A 21864-nucleotide genomic window follows, 5' to 3' on the forward strand; every position below is an offset into this window, starting at 1 on the left:
TTTTAATGGGCAATTAAAAACACAAATGAAATCTCTTAAATATTCTAAGTGTTCTGATAATGTTGGCTACCACTGTATGTTATTACATCTGATCACCTGGATATAAAAGCAACCTTACAGTTCATTGTTGATGTGTTCGTTATTTTATTTTGAAAGTCTAACCGGAAATATGCGGTTTATGATTTAACCCCTTGACTCAACTGTATTTGAGTTATATTTATAGTAGATACAGGAAGTTAGCTGTTTTCAAGGCGGTGTATGTACTATTATTTTCACCGAGACGTCCTTGAGTCTTCGTCTGCTCTGTTTTTCACCAGTATCCATTTACTGTTTAGCTTTTCCCCTTCAGTAACTTAGGTATGTAACGCTAACACTATCATTTTCAGTTAGCTTAATGCTAGCTACCGCTCAAGGTTAAAACAGGGTTTTAGTGTCAACTTACGGTAAAGCCACTGAACTGTCATCTGTGGTAATGCTAGCTCATTGTTATTAGCCAAAGTAATCCACAAGGAAGTTCCCCAAACTGCACCGAAACCAACCTGTGGTCGTTTCCCCATTTGCTATTCATTGCTAGCACTTAGCATAACAAAGCAGTTTTACTAGTTAGCGTAATGAAAATCCAGTCACATACAGGTAATGAAAGAACACGTGTTGTACCACAGAGAAATATCACATTCACTAAGTTAAACACTGAAATTACTTCCTTTTGACCACTGGAATATGGTATTAAAGCTCACATGTGGTTTTGTGCCTGTCCAATGCCCTGACTATGTTGACTAAACCATGTGTGCTTATATCTGTGGGTTAACAGGAATATCTCCATCATGGGGTTTCTGCTCTCCAAATCCATGGATGCAAACTTCAAAAAGCAGCAGGAGTTCATGCTTCACAATGCACGTTTGCAGGTGAGTGAACTAGCCTTAAAATATTTCCTGTTTGGCACCTGTTTAAGCTTCTTCCTCTGTCCTGTAATCGATCAAGCTGTTTGTCAGCATGCCACTGTAGACAGAAATATTATTTTGACAGTTGGTCATATCAGGTAATATCATATGCAAATTACTAAAGGTAAAATGGGACATGCTTTTTTCCTGTTTGTGTGTAACTTTTTTTTTCCTTTCTTCCTTTTTTTAATAGTTATACATCACATACTTCAGGTGATCAGTCCCAAACAAGGGGTGTGTCATATGATGATATACAGTATAAAAATGTGTACCGTTTCATATTATGATTTATTTTGTGTCCTAAATGAGACTCTTTTTCCATCTGGATGCAGGCATAAAATTAACAACACAAGCAGAAAGGCAGGAGAGTTAATCTGACAATGAAATGAAGCAATTCTTAACAGGAATCATTTTATAGAAGATTCTAAAATGTTTTAATCAACTTCTTATAACATTTTGCTCATGTTATGTTATTTTATCCCTACATTCATGTGTTCAATAGATTACTACTCAAGGCAAACATGTAAATCAAGATGTGGTATTATTGAGCCGAACCCACTACAGCTGTGGCAGTTTGGTTGTGAAATTGTCCTAATGACGCTGCTCATCATCTGCCCGATTTGTCCAATAATAGTAAATATTCTTTATTTTTTCTCAACTGAATTACCACATTGTGTCATGAACAGGAATAAAAACTTTAGTTATAATCTGGGCATTTCCTTTTAGACACCGCAGGTTTTATTGCAGTCATTTTTTTTGTTTTTTCTTTATTTAATATGTGTTTTTTTTAGTCCCAATTTCTTGTGATTTATTTGTGCCTGCGAGCAGCTGAGCAGCAGGTGGGATGTGTGACTACCATAACAGCAATGACATTATCCAAGTTGCAAATGAAAGGTTTATGTGGCTTTTGCACCTTAATTTTCTCACCATAATGTTCCCAGCTGTAAATATGGCGCATTGATGACTAATGTTATTCTGCAAGGGCAAAGGTTTAACAATTGTCTTTTAAAGTATCTCTAGTAGGATTATGACTATGATTCACAGCTGGAATATGAGGCGTTAAAGAACTGATGAAGTGGATTCAAATGGCTTCATTCACCCAACTTAATTAAGGAGAATCATATAAAGTAAAATAATAGAACCTACAAACATTTGTCCAATGATGTTTTTTTTTTTTTTTTTTGCTAAAAGTTAAAGCACACATACAGTGTACAGTGCTCAGATTTCAATGTTGCTCTCCCCAAGGTTGAACAGGGTTAAACATTTTGACAGTAGGAAATGATTTTCCCTCTTATCGTTCTTCATTTGTATTTTGACATCTTCAAATTAACTGAATCAGACCCCAGCAATTTTATGATATCTGTGGAGCACCACTGTTTCCTCCCCCTGCATTAAGATGTCAAAGATGATTACTTGTCAGTGTTTTCATATGACATCAGTCATTGTTAGGCTTCATTCATGTCACTCTGTCGTTGTAGAAGCTTACATCAAAGTAAAAGGGCATTGTATTAGAGCCACGGGGTCCATCTTTTGTTGACTGAAACCTCAGTGGTCATAGTTATGCTTGTATGACGGGTGACTTGAAGATTAATGGCACCACAGAAATTATGTAAATGGGAATTGATAAGAACAAGCTTCTGCTAAGGTTGTATTTTTTTATTCAAAGTTCTAAATATATTTGGGTTTCAGTGCAAAGTTGTGAGTAAAGTCTTCACCAAGGCCAGCAGAAAAGAATTGTAACTAAACAAACCTTAACATGGTTTGAAACATCTTTAAATAAGAGGAAGACACAAAAAAATGCAATCAGAAGTAGAAGTGGCTAATTAATGACAATGCTTTTCATCAAACATTGAGACACATAGATTTTAAAAGCCAATATAATAATGATATTTTGGAGCAGAAAAAAGTAGATAGTGTTTAATTCGCTCCTGAAAAAACACTGAGAAACACAGAAATTTTTAGTAGAAATATTTTTTGACAAGTTTTTGACTCTAGTAGAAGCTGGAAATACTGCTTCATTGAACAAAGTCGCAGCAATAAATCTGAAACGAAATATTAAACTAAGCAGAAAATACAGGTGATTCATGGTGCGGTTTTTACAGTGTTTAATGCTTATTTTCCAACCAAGTCTGTAATTCCAGCTGAGAGGTATAACATTAGTGGCTACAATTGAGCATATTCTACCACTGCTAATTAATCACTCTATGTGTTATTGAGACATTGAGACGGTCATTATTTCCCATTAAGTCTTTTTTTAGTTGGATGACGTAAAAGTCTGATTAGGTTATTAGAGAAACCTTGGATGTTTCAGAAAGCCACTTGCTTGTCTTTAGCCACAAAGTGCTCTGTAAGTAATAGATTAGACCATTTTTGACACATAACCGGGAGTTTTTCTGTTCATTTTATGCCACCTCTGTATCCAGTCATAGGTTAGTGCTTCATATGCACCTTATGAAAAAGAAGAGTCATGCATTGCCTTAGAACACTGGAACACATACATGGATTTCTATGTGGATTTTAGGCATTTTAAACAAAATGACTAAGGCAGATTTGACATGAATAACTTAAAGATACAGTAAAATTAGCCTCGACGTCATTAAAGTGCACCAGTCAAATCTCAAATGATGGTAAACAGCATCGATGTAGTGATGAAGTAGGATATTACTGTTTCATCCAGTCACATTTATACAGCTGGTTGGAGATGATCACTATTAGGTAAATAACAGAAAGCTAACCAAAGCTTAGTGGCATTTAAGGTGCATAGATGACCTGTTTTTTTCTTTATTGTGAACACCCCACTCCTCCTTGTTGAACATTTTTCAGAGTCATTCATGTTTTATCAGTTTTCTTTGCATTACCCTGCTCATCCTCTAATGTGTTTTTAGGAAATGCCAGTGGATTTCCCTCTTACTCACTTTGTCACCTCCAGAGTCCACTTTTGTGGTTCATTTCCTCCTTTTCCTTTTCCCTCGCTGTCTCTCCATAATTCTGTGTTGCCTATATAGCCTATATGTGGGTCTTCCTTTGTGATGTTACCACTGAAATAGTTTATTACTTGAGGACTTGGGGAGCTATGGTCCGGATAAGGCTCTGTAGTACTAGTGATGTCATGAATTTATTTGTTCAATATAGATTCTGTCAGGGACATTTCAATTATACCAGTTTGTCTTCGACATGTAAGAGATTCATAGAGAAAGAATGCCATTAAGAACCCTGTAACCTGGTATGTTATTTAAGGGGCTATATGCACTGTTTCTACTTTCAAATATTAAAAAATTACGCAAAATTAGAATCTTTAGAATAAAGATCTCTGAAGCTGTGCTAAAGACACCAATGTACTACATTGTAGAGATATTCACTGAAAATATTAATGAGGTCAGTCTTGTAGAATTATGTGACCACTAGAGGGAGTAGTGAGTCATAGTGTCTCCCATGTTGAGAAAAATTAACTCCACAGGGTTGTTGACCAAAGCATCAGAGAGTTACAAGATGAGATGAGAACCACAAAGAAACAACTTTTAGAGTCAAAGAAAGTGATAAAATCTAGAAGCATTGTTATAAAAAAATACGTAGAGTTAGCATTAGAGTGTTAAGATTAAAGAGCACTGAAGTTGTGCAAAAGACACCAATGTATTTGACAGTAAAGACACAAAGTGAATGCATTCATCTGACTTATGTGACAACTGGAAGGACAAGTAATTCGCTCTGCCAGTCAGAAAGTGACAAAATGGGATGAGAACCGGTAACAAACAAATGTTTGAGTCAAAGTAAGTGACAAGAGTGATAAAAGTTAGAAACATTGGACACAGCTTTAAATGAAAAGAATGGAGTTTGTTGCTGAAATCACAGCATTTCTCCTACACAGTTGAGTTTAACTATGAGGTTTATGAAGGTACAAAATTATTATTTGCCAAGTTCACCGTTTGCTAATCCACAGTTCAGACTAAACTGTGATAGTTCTGACCTTGTTTGGATGATTCCAAACGGATCTTTTGTGCTGCTACTGACAACACAAACTGTAGAGAAAATGGAGGTGATTTGTGGTTGTACAGTGTGTGTTTTCTGTTAAAACAGTGCTAAGCTAACAGAGTTATAATGTTAACTATCAGCTGACTCAGTTCGTGAAGATTATAAGATATAATGTCATTGGCTTAAATACAGAGCTTGTGATAAGGTATGTCATAGTTTTATTTTGCCTGTATTTAGGTGGTAGTTTACACTGTAACATTTAGGTGTACTGGGTTTATTTGATAAAATATTTTTTTATCAGGATGTTTATATACATCAGTGTATAAAAATATTGTTTTCTGGGAATCTAATGAGCAAACACCAGGAATATTAGACAAGTTATCTGCATCTAATTAGTGAATGCTTTGATGTTAGCACTATTTGTGTTGACATCTGCAAGTTTGAAAGTGTCCAGTGAGATCGATGGCTGTGTTTTGGACGGTTTTGAAGAGTTTGTTCCTGTCGCTGACTGTGAGTTTGGTGAAGGAGCAGATGGAGCATTAGTGGAAGACGGGCTCTTAGATGCTTCTAAACAAAGGCAGCGGTGGGTTGGTGCAACAGAGAGGGCGTTAAGTTTCCGGATGCTGGAAACACTTCTACTGCTGGCAGAGTTTCTGATTTGAGTGACTATTCATCGGAGAGGATTCCCAGATTAAACTTCAGCACCAAGACAGCTGCTTCATTACTCATCTTACTGGTGGTTTTGAGGGATTTTTAAAATATTTCATCTTTTAATTTTTCAATCCTAGAACCTTAATTTTCCAAATGACTCACATTCTGTTATTACATTCATATAAAAGCAGAGATCTGATCTGCTGCTGACAATTGATCAAAGTTCATGTATTCTTGAAATTTCCATCAAACAACATTAAATCCATTCGAGCTTCTTTGTAAAAAAAAAAAAAAAAAGTACAGGGAAAAAAAATTTGCCCGTTCTTATACAGTCTATATTTTACATGCTATTTTATACCAAAGAACTCCATTGAACATAAGCTAAATAGACATAAATAATGTCCCATAACAGTGTTCATTTACCTTTCTCCTTAACATTCACAGTTCTGCTCTACTTTTACCATTAGAAGTGAGTTGAATTAATCAAGAAGTTACACTTAATTATGTACATTCATCATCTGTACTGATGAATATTTAGCATATATGTGTAATTTTGATGATGTATGTTCATAGTCATAGCACCTTCCACTTCCAACACCAGTAGATGGGGGTGGGACCTTTCTGTGTGGAGTTTGCATGTTCTCCCTGTGTCTGCATGGGTTCTGTCCGGGTACTTCGACTTCCTCCCACCAACCAAAGACATGCACTGATAGGTTAATTGGTAAATCTAAATTGCCCATAGGTGTGAATGTGAGAGTGATTGTTTGTCTCTATACGTCAGCCCTGCGATGAACTGCCGACATGTCCAGGGTGTACCTCGCCATCACCCATAAGTAGCTGGGATAGGCTCCAGTGACCCCCGTGACCCTAGTGAGGATAAAGCGGGTTCAGAAAATGAATGAATGAATGTTCATAGTCAGTCTTGAGTGACGTACAGTCAGTGTAGAGCAGCACTGCAGTCACAGTTGGAATGTATTTTATCTCAGTTTGTGGTTATGAACAAGAATGCATCAGGAAATTTTTTAGACTGTGTTTCAGTGTTTCCTCATGGTCAGAGATGTGATATCCATCACATATAGGTCTTACAGAAGCAGGCATATCTCCACCCTTCGTTAGCACTGCACTAAAGCTGGAGATTGGTCTGGCACCATCCACTATCGTTCATGAACTGAAACACATGCACAAAGGCAGTGGATTTAGGAGAGTCCAGATCATTCCCTTAAGTTAAAGCAGCGAATGACTTTCATCACAATATTTTTTTTCAAATATGTAGAACCCTAGTGACAGCCTAATTATCACTAATCAATTAGTGCTCACGCACCTGAATCCCTTCCCTCACGGTGAACAACTTTGAAGATGACTCCGTCATAAGCATAGTCCATTGAATGAGTGAAATGAGAGTGAATGAATAATGGGTCAATAATGTAAAGTGCTTTGGGTGTCTAGAAAAAAGCGCTATATAAATCCAATCCATTATTATTATTATTATTATTATTATTATTATTATTATTATTATTATTATTATTTTACACAAACCAAAATGTCACTTGGGCCTTTTCGGAAATTTTATCGCTAAAGTGCACTGTGGGAATGGGAATTCCACACAGCATCAATTTTGCTGTGAGTGCTGAACCCAAATGTCACCTTTACCTCCATCCATCAACTATACTCATTTTTAAAACAACCCTGGTGGACCGTATAATGTTATGTTGTAGCGATCTGGCTCATTTTCTTGCCAAATCTGTGAGAAACTGGTTTTGCTTGGTCGTCATCTTTGTTGCTGCCACGTGGAATTCCCACAATGCACTTGGCAACAATGTGACCTCATTCTGAGTATTCCATCAGATTCATGCAACTTTTACATCACTTTAAATGGATATGATGTAAAGTAGAAATAAAGTCAAATACAACAGTAAAATGAATCCAACGCATTATACACAATACTAACACACTAATAGGGACTAGTTTACTGCATAGTGAATGTAGATTATACTTAAGTATCTTACCTAAAAAGTAAGGTTTTGAATATATAATGTTTACTTGTGATGAACTTGTGTGCTTGTAGGAGTGTTTCCACTGTATGTATCAGTACTTTAGTTTAAGGGAATAATCTGGACTCCCCTAAATCCACTGCATTTGTGCATGTGTTTCAATTCATGAACATGACCAGGTCATACTGGAATCAAAAAAATAATAATCTGAACAAACATTTTTTGTGTGGAAAATGGTCTCCTTTATCCCCGGATAAAATTGGATCCTGTCTTCAGTGACAGTTTGAGTTTGTGGACAAGTGGTCACAACAGTTATGTAACAAATGACTTCAACTTGTGGTAAATAGTTTTACATTTCTTATGTTGTTATACTAGTTTTTGTGTATTTGTGTAAATCTAGTATCAGTCTCTGATGGTTAAAAGGAAAAAATGGTACTGAAAGTATGGCCTGTATTGATATTAGTGCAGTATTGAAATGGTCTTAGTAAGCTCAGGCCATCTGTAGATGATGATGTTACATGTTTTGGTAAGATGAGTCTCTTATCACTGATAAGAAATAGAAAATTCCAGATGGTTTACTTCCTGTTTTGTGACCAGATGACGTCCCTCGTGTCACACATACCTGTCATTACACGTTCACTCCTGGTGACTAAGTGGGCTCTGAATGGGTTTATAATTTCCCCTTTCTACCCTCTGAGAAGGGTCTAATTACATTCTTGATTTGCTAAAAACACCTGAACTTTAATATTAATGAATCATGTATCCTTGAGGGATGCTATTTTTCTTCCAGTTAGATCACAAACCATGCTAATTGTAGAAGTTTTCTGGGATTTTCATGACTTTAATCATATTCCATCTAAAATGTTTCTGCCGCATTTGACATTTCCTTCTTCTTGCTAATTTCTGTACCTAGTTCACTTACAAAAGTGGATTCCAAGTGATTCATAGTTTCACTATGAACAGATGTATTATAATTTATATAGAAATCCCTCAAGTTTATTACATTTATTTTTCTCCAGATAATGACATGGTAATTATCAATCTTTGTTAATCTTTTCATACTATTTCCTTTTTAACCCATAAAGACCCAAACATCCACCCTCGATGGAGACTATTTAATGATCTAAAATGTTTATTACCTGTTGATCCACTAATTCTATCAATACATATAAATAATTGGTGTACAATGCAGTTTCTCTTTTTTTTCATCTTTTTTTGTAGGTTTTTTGGATCATTTAAGTAATGGGTTCTTAAAGGTTTGGTTCCCGCATAGTTAACATTTTAAGCTCTTCAAGGAAAATTCAGTTTTCAGTTACAATTTATTTAATAAAAAACATACAGGTGTATGTTACCAGAGTTAACATGTATCTTGCATGTTTTAAGTGGGTCTCATGTTAATGGAACTCTCCACAATCAGTAGAACAGCATGCTTTTCCTTCTTACGTTAAATTGCTTAATTAGTGCAAGTGCCTTTTACTGGACTTAAGCCCTCCGATGACTCCTTGGCCCCTGATTAGAGCCCACCCCTCCACAGCAGTTTTCTCAATTTCAGACTGTTCCTTCTCCATTTATGGCATTTATTAAATTCTTGCCATCTAATCAACATAAAAAAAATTCATAAAACACAGAGGAGGAACAGATGCATCATACTTTAATTGACCCTTTAGAGTATCTGATTAACAGCACAGAGGAAATGATTAGAGTAAAGTTTGACGATTAAATATTTGAACTGTTATGTTTTTTGTTTTTTTTTTTCCTGGGGGCAGTCTTTTTTTTTGCGTAAATGTCAGGTCCATTGTAACAGAAGAACCAAACTCTGGGGCACAAAAAGCAAGTTGTCCATTTCTCATCCTTTTTTCAATTGCAGTGATAGTGAAATGTGATTGCTCAGGACCTTATTAACTCCATGAACAAAACTGATGGCAACTGTTGTGTCAGCCTGATGCAGATGATTGTTCATCATGCATGTCCGTTGCCATCCTGTAAGACCAGTATAAATGCATTTACAGTAACTATGGGAGTTGGTCACTGTGAAGCCAACTCCCTCATAAACACTTGTAAATGAATGCAGAAGCTGCTGCACATGCATTTGCAGTATTTAGGCCAGAGTGCTTCATATTGTATTTGTATGTATGTGTGAAATGGACAATTTTGCGCATATGTTGTAAGTTATCCAGCAAAAAACAGTGTATTTCATGGCTTGTTCCTCTTGTGGTATCTGAGTGATGGGTTGGTATTAAGAGGAGGGGGTTAAGATTGGGCAAATATCTGATTTCATTATTCCTCACTGTTTTTTTTCTGAATATTGCTGCCTTTATGTTTTTATTTATTTATTAGTTATTCTCTTCAATATACGGTAGCTCAGATACTAACAGTTCAGTGTGTACTGTTTAGGTTTTTACTTCTCAGATGCTTGGCTAATAAACTGCTCTTTATAATATCAGATATTTGCTGTAATGATAATGTAACCTGACAGAGTTCCACATGTCTCTCCTTCGTCGCCTTCAGTTGTTTATCTTAAATTATGTTGGAGTGGGTGGATAGCAGTAATATGTTATGATCATTTACTGGTACTGGGAAAGGCTAAGCTACGAGTCAGGTCAAGTAGAAGAAAGAGGTGAAGTCCACAGGTGAAGCAGGATGCTGTGGATGAATGTTCTAGGACAGTTTGTTTACATTAAGGTACCAGAAGGCATGGTTAAGTTTAGGGAACAATTGCAGATAATTTTATCATTAGAGGACCTTTCATCAGAGGGATTAAAATGCGTATCAATGCATCCGTCCGTCCGCTCTCTTTCATATGAATGGAAAAGCCTGAAGGTAAACTTTCTCATCCGCGTTTCTTTCAAAGTCAAGCCAAAATAATTTGATCCCCCCCTGGTGGTTGGTTATAGTATACATCATAACTCCCTCTACATTTGCCAGTGTGTTATCATGAACCAGACAAAAAAAAGTTCACATCTACTACATTTTCATCAAAGGTGATTTCTGTCAAAGAAACAAGATAGCAGATTTTTAGCAGTTTTTTTGGAAAATGCTTCATCCATTACAGTAAACTCCACCAAAATTACTTTAACTGCTTCTGCCTTATTTTAAATATTATACCACCAGGATATTTTACAGGATAGAAAAAGTGACCAAAGACCAAAAATCTCAACAATATTATTTAGAAAATGCATTATTTAACCTGAAAAATAATGTAATTCTGAATTTCTCAGACCACATTGAAGCTATTTAATTCCCATTTTTGCTATGTAATGTTAAGCAATTATATCAGATATGTAATTGTTCATGAATGATGATTAAAAAGTTGAAAAGCAAAATTTATCTCTGACACGCTGCAATTTATGTCATCACTTATGTCATCAACATGCTTAAATGGCACCACGAGCTTTCTATTTTAACTTGTGCATCACCAGTGGGTTAGTGTCCTTTTGCTCTTAAGTGGAAATAAAAGCTCCTCTTTGACTTATTCACTTTTCAAGAACAATAGCTTTTCAGATGAAAATGCCACTCAGCCCGCTCTGTTGTAATTGTTATGCAGGAAATGAGCATTTGTGTGAATGTAGTGAGTGTGAGATGGGAAGCAGCAGACAAAGGGCGGATCGCACAAGGTCCCACAGTGATTTAATATCCATCTATTTACTAAAGTTTTACTTTTGTTGTCAACAAATCCTCTAGAAGCACTAAAACTGTGTTGTCTGTTTCTGTATTACACATTTGGCTGTGCCGCAGAACTACAAGATTAAAACACATCACACCACTGCATTGGGTGACATTTATTCCTTGTAAAATGGAAGAGAAAATTAGACTTTTTTTTTTTTTTTTTATCAAAACTGTTCCAAAGTCAGTATTTAATGTCAGCAGGGTGCTTCCAATGTATAGTTCCAACCGTTGTTAAACATGGTAGTCCCTTGCATGATGGGAAATCCATAAAAAACATAGTTTTCCCAGTTTGGTGTAGGATACAAACCCAAAAACCATTTTCTAAAATCTGGAGACAAGCACGAAGCCAAACCAAAAAAGCATAGCAGCAAATTCATTCCTACTATCTGGAAAAATCACTTGGTTATTTCCATTTTCTTACTCTTTTTGTTCATATGGATAAAGAAACATATACTTTATTATTATTTTTTTATTTATTATTATTATTATTATTATTATTATTATTATTTTTTTTTTTTTTTTTTTTTTTTTTTTTTATCTTTATTATTATTTATTTGCCTTGGAGTGGAAGTCACTGCATCACACAACGCACCACAAGTATACAAATCAAACACTGGACATACAAACATACAAACAAAGTGTTCAAATAGAATGGACTATACATCCACAAACCACAAAACTAGATGTTTCCCATCATTTTGCCTGAAACCAAGACTTTCTTGACTTATAGAATTATCTTTTAAAGTGTCAAATGTTATATGTGTAAATGGTGACACCAATCAGGTAGGATCCAAAAATGATTTGTTTGTCACCATTGACCCCCGATCATGTTTTTTCTGCAGTTTAGGTCTCATGTCCTATTTTGGGAGGGGTGGGATTTCAGCTCTCTAATGGCATGTGACACTGGTCATGTGACACAAATAGAAAATTTAACACAGTATATGGCAGAAAAATTAACAAGATAAAGAAAAATGACAGAGAGTGAGAGATAGAGAGATTTTATTTTTCCAGCTATTGTTTTTTCTAAAAGTTGTAATACAGTATAAGTAAACTTCATGGATCTTCAACAGCTCTGCATTAATACCTTTAATTTGTTTTGTTGACACTTCTTATTGCCTGTACTTTGATGTAAACACATTGTGCATTATTTGACATGTGGCTTTAAAGCTCTGTTGTGCCTGCTGACGTTCTGTGTGTCTTGTGTGTCGTCTGGTCTTGCGTCTGTGTGTGCATGTATTTGCCTGCGTAGATGGAGCGTCAGATCATGATGCAGAACCAGATGAGGGAGAGGCAGATGGCTATGCAGATCGCCTGGTCCAGAGAGTTCCTCAAATACTTTGGCACCTTTTTTACAGTGGCCACAGTGGGGCTCACTGTGGGGTGAGTGTATTTTGATATGTGTACACACAACAGTAAAGATTTCTGATGCTAAAACCACATGTTGTCAGCCTCATAGCATAAGTGCCTAAGTCCTATTTTTTTCAGGTCATAGTCAGTGATAAAAAAATGTATCAGCAGTGTTAGGAGAGAACAGTTACACAGATATATTACACAGTGTTTTTCAACCTTGGGGTCGCAACCCCACATGGGGTCACCAGGAATTGAAATGGGGTTGCCTGAAATTTCTAGTACACTGCAAAAATCAAAATCTTACTAAGTCCATTTTTCTCATTTCTAGTCAAATATCTTATCGCACTTAAAATCAGACTTAATCACCTAAAGAGCAACTTTTCAGAGAGAAATAAGAACTTATTTTTAGACAATAGATCTTCAACATCTTATTTCAAGAAATCTTACCAAGATAATTTTTACTTGTTCCATTGGCAGATTTTTTTTTGCTTAATTCAAGATTTTTTTGCTTACTTCAAGCAAAAAAAAATCTGCCAATGGAACGAGTGAAAATTATCTTGGTAAGATGTCTTGAAATAAGATCTTCAAGATCTATTGTCCAAAAGTAAATTCTTATATCTTACTTACAAGTTATTCTTTATGTGATTATGTGTTATTTTTTAAGTGTGATGAGATATTTTGACTAGAAATGAGAAAAATACACTTGGTAAGATTTTGATTTTTGCAGTGTAATTGATAAAAATTTTTAAAAACTTACCAATAAAAAATATATGGTGAATTGACAGAGAAACTCACAATCCATAAAAGACATGACAAACTGTGAAGCTGAAACTGAAGCACTGTGGTACTGTTTATCTTTCAAATGTTCATTGTGGTCGGTTTCAGATGCTGCAGCTCTTTCATAATTCATAGTTTGAGTTCTTGTTTGTTCAGTATTAATTGTCAGCCTTGTAAATCCAAGCTGGACTGACTGTACATATCCTGACCAAGGAAAATAAAATTCTCACTTTGTGCAGTAATCCTCACCTGGCTTTTCTGCCTCTGTCCGTAATAATATACATTATATAGACTAAATATCGTTTGAAATTATCATTTATTTGCAAACTATTACATGATCAAAAACAAATTAATTTTAGCAAAAAATGTCTCCATTTGGAATGTCTGGGGTCGCCAGAAATTTGTGATGTTAAAATGGGGTCATGAGCCAAAAAAGGTTGGGGACCACTGGGCTAAGAATATGTTTTGCCGTATCTTGGAATTGTTTTCTAAGATTGTTGCAGCTCATACACACGATAAGAGACAACCTGTATCAGTGTGTTCATAACGGCTTCACTGAACTGACCCTTCAGAGCTCTAGTGTTGGAGTCCAGTGGCCTTTACAGGTTTAGTCCAAGTGTCAAAACTGTGTTTAACTGGAGCTTCTGCAATCAGACAATCAAATGCTACCCACAACATGACAACACATTTAAAGACCCGATCCAGTTTTAGATAACCCATCTTTGTACAAAGAACGATTAAATAAATATAAATTACTCTTATAAAGGCAGTGCGTCCTCTCTGAATGATTTGTTTTTCTTTCTCCAGTGCTATGAAGAGAAAGAAACCAGCACTAATGGCCCCTCTTGTTCCTCTCGGCTTCATATTTGCCTACCAGATGGACAGCGCCTATGGGACACTGATTTATCGAATGAGAGGTAAGACAGTTCTGTAAAATCTACTCATCTTCCCCCAAACAAGTCTAAATGCATAATGAAAAATATCTGATGAGGCTCAAAAGCTTTTTAAATCTCACTTCTGTTTTTATTCATGTATGAAAGTGAAAGAATACCCATCTGTTAACTCTCTAAAACTTAAACAACCACTGGCGACTGAAAGTATTTTCTGATCTGCGACGTTTAATAACTTTTTATTTTTTTTAAACCACTTATCCTATCAATAAAGTCAGACAATTCAGGTAAAATTGACTTTTTCGGGCTTTTCAGCAGCATCAGATGTTCAGAGTCTCCATAGCAAACATGGAAACACATTCATATTCATTGATTCACCAATCAAACCTGTGTAGTTTGACAAATAGATGCTTATTTTTACACTCAGGTATTGATGTATTTTGCTGAAAAGTCATAATCTTTACCTTCACTCTGAGTCTTTTATGAACATGTCCAAGATCAGTTAAATAAATGTAGGAAAATACCTGATTTTATCTGAAAAATGCAAAATTCAGACCATAATTTAACAGTAAATGGTGATAAATAACATAGTAAAGGTTAAATGTAGGCATTAAATTCATTTGGTAGTCATCACAAAAGTAGTTCTAGGTCTTAAAAAGACATTTCTTTTAATGTATTTGATTTTGTTTAGAATGAATACAGAAAATCCACAGTTTAACATGTTAAAGTTGAACATGACCACAGTTATACAAAATGATAACACAGAAAACTCATTTAAATCCAGTTAAAATATTGCTGTGTTTGTTTTTCCATTTTAACTTACCAGCATTGACTTACCGCCTCCTTGTTTTTTCTTGTTTAGTCTAATCTGTGTTTACATATACAGCTCCACTGTAGAAATGCAAAAAACTCATTTATGTGTTGGTCAAAAATCCTGTTTGTACAAAAACCCACCCTCCTCTTTTGTTTCTGATTGTACCTGTAGATGAGGCTCAAAATATCATGACCTCTGAACCCGACCGATTGGACTTGCCTCACGGGACTCCGACCTTCAATAGCATAGAGAAGGCCCGTCGTGCCAAAAGCACACTCACCTCCTTCTTGGAGGAATGATGCAAAATGATTCACCTGAGCTGCGTTTGCTTAATTATATCAACTCATTGCCTTTTAAATTTCATTGGATATATTTTTGCACTAATTGTATATAATGGTACTTGAATCAGAGACAATATTTAAACATTAATGATTTGAAACTGTCTTCAAGGAGCATCAGTAGCCAAGCACACATTAAAGGACTTTGTACATCAGATCTGCTTTTACTGAAGTAACTCTTTAAATGTGGGTGTTACGGGTGAAAGTTGTAATGTAATTCAGTTAGGGTCTTTATCACATCTAAGTCAGGATCATATTTATTTTTATACTGAATGTATTTGGTTTGTTTTGTTTTTACATGAGTACGTCCTGTCCTCATCATCTGTGTCCATGTGTCTGATATCCTTCAGTCTTTTCCCCTGTGATTGGTCTGAAGGTTTTAACTGTCCATCAACTGTCTTCACTGAACCATGGTTTCGTTTCATCCAGACCAAAACCACCTTTTTACAGTCAGATATAGAGCGACTGTTCGGTCCGTACCTTGGTCCGGGGGATGTTTCACACATGCACATTTGGTCCTGACAGTTCACACAAAACTAGGTAGGTGTGACAGCACCCTTAGAGGCAATGAGTAATTGAGCGATCTGTTTATGTTTCAGAGTCTTCATTAAAGCTCCATTAAATGATTTTTTTTCCACATCATAAAACATTCTGTAATTGCACATGATTGGTCATTATCGTCTCATGACAGCAGTTGTTCATGCTAGTGCACGGAAGTGTCTAATATTAATTCAATTTAAGTTATTTTCAGCTAATATACTTTACTTTTCAGCCACTATACATTAATATGGAGACTGGTAAGAGCCAAAAAGTTGAATAGGGCAATTATTTAGAGCAGTGGTTCTCAACCGGTCTGGCATCGGGAGCCACTGTCACCCCTAAATGACAAGCCACGACTCAAATTGATAAAAGGTAAACTTCTCAAATGTATTTAATAAAAAAAGATGGTGTGTTTTGAACCTGAGATGATATAGAATATCACAGTATGCCAACAGAGAAGACAAGTTTAATGATAAACCAAAATGACCAGCAGGTGATGATGCTAAAGAGGGACAGATTCCCCTTAACACTAAAGTAGGTACATTTTAACCAAAACCAAAAAGTGTGCTCAGTTAAAAATCAAGTGCTTTCAGTCACTTATTCATAAATTATTTCAAATTTAATCATAAAGCTGACATAACAATCAGAACATTTGAGTAACAGCCATTTTTAACGCACTCTGTGTTTTCATGCAAAATGAATTCAATTAATGAAGTGCATCTAGTGTTTCTCAACATTATTTTTTGTCCAGGCAAAGGCCTGCGACCCGTTGAAAGCAGAGTGGGTCGTGACCCACCAGTTGAGAATGACTGATTTAGAGTGACACAGCTCTGAGCAGCATGTGGAAAAATCCTTGTGTGTCAAAAGATTCTTACTTGGAATTAGTGTGCAGCTGGTAAAGGACTTTTTACTAATGACACTGACATTAAACTTTAAAAAATCACATAATGGAGCTTTGATTGTAACAGAACAAAAAAAAGTTCAGACCAAGACATTTTGTTGGGGTCAAATAATTGCTAACAAGTATTATGCCAAAAAAGTGCTGTTACCATTGGTGCACTTGGAATGATTTTTTTTTATCATGATCATGTTAAAACATGTATGTAAACATATGATGGTAGAATGTATCCACTGATGAAAAGTGTATTTGTTACATCAGTAAAGAAGATATTTTACAAAGCTTCTCTTCTGTCTCATTGTATTTTATGATCAGGAAGAACAGCCCAAAACCTCACAGTGTTATTTTTCCATCAGTGAAATGCTCCAAACTCCAGCATGCCTTCATATGTTTCATATGCTGCTGATTTACAGTTTTTCCTGGTCAGTGATTAATGTGTGATCAGTCATATTTCACATTAAATTATCCTAATAACACTACAACAAAGAAATAACTTCAACTACGTCATTGTCGTCAATCTAAATGACGTGAATGAAGGGGGGAGAGAGGGAGGGGGAGCACCGGGGTTGAACACAGAGGTTGATGAGGAGCCAACCAGTCAGAGACTTAGGGACTATATAAGGATGTGTTCACTGACCAAAAGAGAAGAAGGAGAAGAAGAAAAAGTCTTAAGCTTCTGACAAACACTGATCAGGCTGCAAAAGAGCTAAAGAATTAAGAAATTAAGAAGGAAACGGCAATCTGAGGAGGAGCTCAGCTGGTTCACCTGCGCAGCACAAACACACCAACTCATAAAGGCAAGGGAAGATGCTCTGGAAACTGACTCTGGCCGTGGTGGTGGTGTGTGTCGGCGGTATATGCAGCAGCGTAAGGGCAGACATCATGAGCAAACTGATCATGCCGAGGGACTACGGCGTCAAACTGTGTGGGAGAGAGTTCATCAGAGCCGTCATTTTCACCTGTGGAGGCTCCCGGTGGAGAAGGTCTACAGACGCCGACTTAGGTGAGTTCAACAGAACAGGTGAATGTAATTAAAATACCCACAGTCCTTAAAAGGCTCACACACAGAATTTACAGTGCACAGTTTAAGGTCTACATGTAGATGAGAATAATTTAACTGAATTACTCAGCCTTTCAATCACATTTTACTTAACTGAAAAGAAACATCATTAGCTTTTCCTCATCCTCTACCTTTGTGACTCCACATTTCTCCCATTTTTAGCTGAAACTGTGCAGTCTTTTCTATTTGGGAAACATTTTAACTTTAACTTCATCTGAAATCTTTAAAGCACCAAAACTGGAGGAACATCAAGAAAAAGTTGATTGATTTCAGTATATTATTAATATGTCATTTCAATAGTGTTTCATCTTTTGGTGTGATTGAACATTCTTTTGGCAATTTCTTTCATAATTACCTTTTTTTAAATTTATTTTAATTAGGATCCTCAGCAGTACTCACCTTAGCTTTCACTCTTTTACATACATACACTTGTGATTTAGTGATTTATTCCGAACATGCAATGAAATTTAAGATATATGCACTAGCAAAACATACATAATAATACAAATATCAAGAATCTTAATAATCTTAGTCAGAAGAAAACACAATAGTTCCATTTACTTGCCCGAAAAGGGGTGGGAAGAAGTGGAATTTATTTAATCCCACCCCCTCTCCCTACAATATTATTAATAATAAATGTCCCTCTTCCTTTTACATTGCTCTTCTATATTTATATATCTATTCACACACACACACAAACACACACACTCATTCATACATATACACATATATACACTTATATACCAATGCCTTAGTTGTGCTAGCGAATAACTAAACAAATAATAACTAACTCAAGGAAGGAAATAACATGAAAGATGAACACTGTAACGCATAAACAGAAGAAATAAGTGAACTCTACGTACAATAAAAATATAAGCTTGTACTGAACACAGAGGTGTTAAAGCCAAAACAAATAAGTTTATATTAAACAGCAATTTTTCTCACTCATTTTCATAAGTCAGTGAAAATGTAAACGATCATCCCATGTTCATTATTTCATGGTCTTGTTTAATTATGTTGAAATTAATAAACAAAATCTTTCTCAGGTTGTATATTTCAGTTCTAGTTTCCATATCATGGATTTTTCTTTTCCACCCATTTTCACCCCTTTTGTTTTCCCTCCTCAGACCTCTTCCAGTCGAGTTCCTTCAGTGATGTTCCAGCTGAGGATACCCAGCAGACCTTTCAACACAGCGCAGAGCTCTCAGACAGCCGTTACCCTCTCCGTATCCCCTCGTCGTCCTCCCTGTCAGACCTGTTGGCCATTTACGGGGCCTACGGAGACCTGCAGCAGGTTCTGAGCGAGCCGGTGTCCCTGGACAACACCCAGCAGTCACCGGCCCAAGACAACCGGCCCGTACCCAGCAAGAAGAAACGGAACTTTTCACTGGGTGTGGCGGGGATGTGCTGCAGCCAGGGATGCACCAAACATGACATCGGACGATTGTGTTGAGGAGGAGGAGAAAATGAACGTCTGGTGGCAGACAGTGACATACTGTAAAGGTGATGTGATGGGCAGGAAAACTGTAGGACGGAGGAGAGTTCACATCTGTATAGTCATGTATAGTCACAACAATCTGAAATAACCCATCACATCACTCCATCTTTATGTCTTTTTGTGATTTTCTTTATTCCCACTAGAGAATTCTGTATGTTTAAAGCTTTCTTGGAAATAAATTTTAAATAACCTGAAATGTTGAGCATTGGTGCAAAATGTATAAAAACAATCAAGTTTCTTTCTACAAACACTTGTTTATTTAGGACATTTTAGGACCAATAAAGTGCATCCATATTCTCGCCTGCAGACTATGTGACTGGCACAGGCCAATATCACACATTAATGTCATTTAGGCTGCTGTGAACTTATTGCTGGCTTCTGTTCACAACATTACACCTGCCTGATTATTTTCTGTCAACACCCTAAGGACACTACAGCCAAAGAGTGGATTTTTTTTTTCCCTTCTCTCTTAACACTTTCTGACCCAGGTTAGCATACATTTGACTTTGTCCATCTCTTTTTTTTGCCTAAATGGAAAAAAAAATATTTTAAATAGCAAACTCTAATCTTGATACAGTCAAGCAGAATACACAGTCAATAGTCTTTACTTCATGTTTAATAAAAGTATGAACACGTGGAGGTACACAGAACCAATATTTACATGTATTTACACATAAACATTGCCCTCACATGAAACAAAAGGAAAAGAATCACTTGTTAAGTTTATTTTCTTCCCAGTATCTGTGGATAACAGATACCACAGACATGTTTTACACATATTCACACCTACCACCACAGCCTCAAGAGCCATAGTATTGAAGTCTGATGTAATAGTGGGGAAAAAACACATCGGTTGTGGCATAAAAGTCACTCTAAGGTAAATTCCTGGCATGTCAAAAAGTACTGGGCAATAAATCAGTGTGAATCTGAAAAAAAAAAAAAAATGTGACCAAGCTTGGACAAAGCAAACAAAACTTTGCTTTTACAACAGATTTGATGTAAAAGAGTCGAGCAGTCTGACCATTGATACGTGAACTGTTGAAGGTAGTGGCGTGAGAGTTTGCAGACATTGTGTATGAGTGTGTCTAAGTGAGAAAACATTGCTCTTCACAGTGACTCATACTTTAAAATGTGAGAGGGCATTCAGCCTTTGGCATTTTGTATGTGTGTGCTGTGACCTGTAAGTTCATATGTTCGCAAAAAAAAAAAACATCAGCAGTAATTAAAAACAAAACGTTGCTGATACTTTAATGCGTACTTTAAACAAAATCCACATTACCTGCATATTCTTGTTAAATCACCATGTTTTCCTATTAGACGACAACAACATCAAAAAGGGCTTTAAATAAAACATTGTGTGGCATCAACACACAAACGCAGAAAATAAAAGCTGATTCCTCTGTAATACATCCAATAAAATTTGCCTCACAGCATAACTGCCGAAGTCATATTTTTGGTCAAATTGTGATATCTGTCAAACTTTACTTTCCTAACACTGGTGTTTCATTTTCATGCAGATATCACAATTTGGCCAAAAATATGACTTAGGCAATTATGTAAGGAGGCTAACGATATGTATCTACAGAAAAAAGTACAGCCTTTATTACTGCATCCTGTATTTGTACAATATATATAAAAAAAATGATCATTAATGACTTCATGATGTCAAAATACATTCATTTCTCAAACTGATCTAAGAGCAGTTATCGCTTCCTCTTTGGCATTTCTCAATGTCACTGTATGAACTGATGTAAACAATATATTAAAGAGCTGAACATGTTTTATCTCATTTACTATAAAAACATACATCAGAGCTAAATATATTCAATCCTTTTTTAGTGTGATTCGAATTTTTGAGGCTGTCATTAGTTCGACACGTCAATAACTCTGCTAATTTTCCTCACATTTCCATGATAACATTGACAGAGAAGCTGCACACTCTACAGTCACGCTAGTGGTTGTGTCAGGCTGTAATGAGGCACAGCGGCGTGTCAGGCTACATGTTAATGTCAGCCGGCTGACGTACTGTGACAACATGCCAAAATACAATGTTTTACCTGGTTCCCAAGTCAGCGCACTAATGTTTTATAACTAATACTTGACAAACTACAAAGTCCAATACCCACAAAAACAGTCAACAGACGTCACCATCTGGACACTTATGTAATTCATGGCACTTCTAACAGCTGCTGAAATATTCTTTTCCCTGAGGTTATGAACACAGTGACGCTGCCTTGATGAACAGCTTGGGAAATAATTATTAGATCATCTGGGATTTTTGACAGGTATTCAGTATAATAGTCTTACAAGTGAGCTTTCTATATTGTTTTGGAATATTCACTGTTATTAGACTAATGGGGTTTCAGCATTAAATGCTCTTAATTTATGTCATTATTGAGTAGCAAAATGAAAAGTACCATTTATTTCTTTACGGCTAAAATTTGCTTAGAGGTTTTATTTATGCCTTTGTGAATAAGAAAT

At 36.0% G+C, this 21864-nt stretch overlaps 2 protein-coding genes across 3 annotated transcripts; both read left to right on the forward strand.

Moving 5' to 3' along the window:
• The first annotated feature begins 194 nt into the window (after window positions 1–194).
• Window positions 195–17108, forward strand: plgrkt (plasminogen receptor, C-terminal lysine transmembrane protein). 2 transcript variants are annotated; one of them, XM_030149212.1, is made up of 5 exons: window positions 195–357; window positions 812–905; window positions 12468–12598; window positions 14153–14262; window positions 15221–15348. In XM_030149212.1, exons 2-5 carry the CDS (start codon window positions 825–827, stop codon window positions 15346–15348), a joined length of 450 nt encoding a protein of 149 aa, XP_030005072.1. In that variant the 5' UTR covers window positions 195–357; window positions 812–824. The 2 variants fall into 2 exon arrangements, with proteins under 2 accessions (XP_030005072.1, XP_030005073.1); XM_030149213.1 differs by having other exon boundaries at window positions 199–357; window positions 804–905; window positions 15221–17108.
• Window positions 17109–17632: 524 nt separating this feature from the next.
• rln1 (relaxin 1) lies at window positions 17633–19677 on the forward strand. Its single transcript, XM_030149210.1, has 2 exons — window positions 17633–17828; window positions 19013–19677. The coding sequence occupies exons 1-2, from the start codon at window positions 17633–17635 to the stop codon at window positions 19336–19338; spliced, it is 522 nt and encodes a 173-aa protein (XP_030005070.1). The 3' UTR covers window positions 19339–19677.
• The last annotated feature ends 2187 nt before the right edge of the window (window positions 19678–21864 follow it).

Source organism: Sphaeramia orbicularis, chromosome 12, assembly GCF_902148855.1.
Source record: "Sphaeramia orbicularis chromosome 12, fSphaOr1.1, whole genome shotgun sequence".
Taxonomy (NCBI): domain Eukaryota; kingdom Metazoa; phylum Chordata; class Actinopteri; order Kurtiformes; family Apogonidae; genus Sphaeramia; species Sphaeramia orbicularis.

Bases quoted from the DNA above. Each gene is read 5' to 3' on its own strand.
- plgrkt (XM_030149212.1), top strand. From the start codon at position 825: ATGGGGTTTCTGCTCTCCAAATCCATGGATGCAAACTTCAAAAAGCAG. The intron at 12,599-14,152 runs GTGAGTGTATTT...TTCTTTCTCCAG, and splicing joins ACAGTGGGGCTCACTGTGGG to TGCTATGAAGAGAAAGAAAC. The intron at 14,263-15,220 runs GTAAGACAGTTC...TTGTACCTGTAG, and splicing joins ACTGATTTATCGAATGAGAG to ATGAGGCTCAAAATATCATG.
- rln1 (XM_030149210.1), top strand. From the start codon at position 17,633: ATGCTCTGGAAACTGACTCTGGCCGTGGTGGTGGTGTGTGTCGGCGGT. The intron at 17,829-19,012 runs GTGAGTTCAACA...TTCCCTCCTCAG, and splicing joins GTCTACAGACGCCGACTTAG to ACCTCTTCCAGTCGAGTTCC.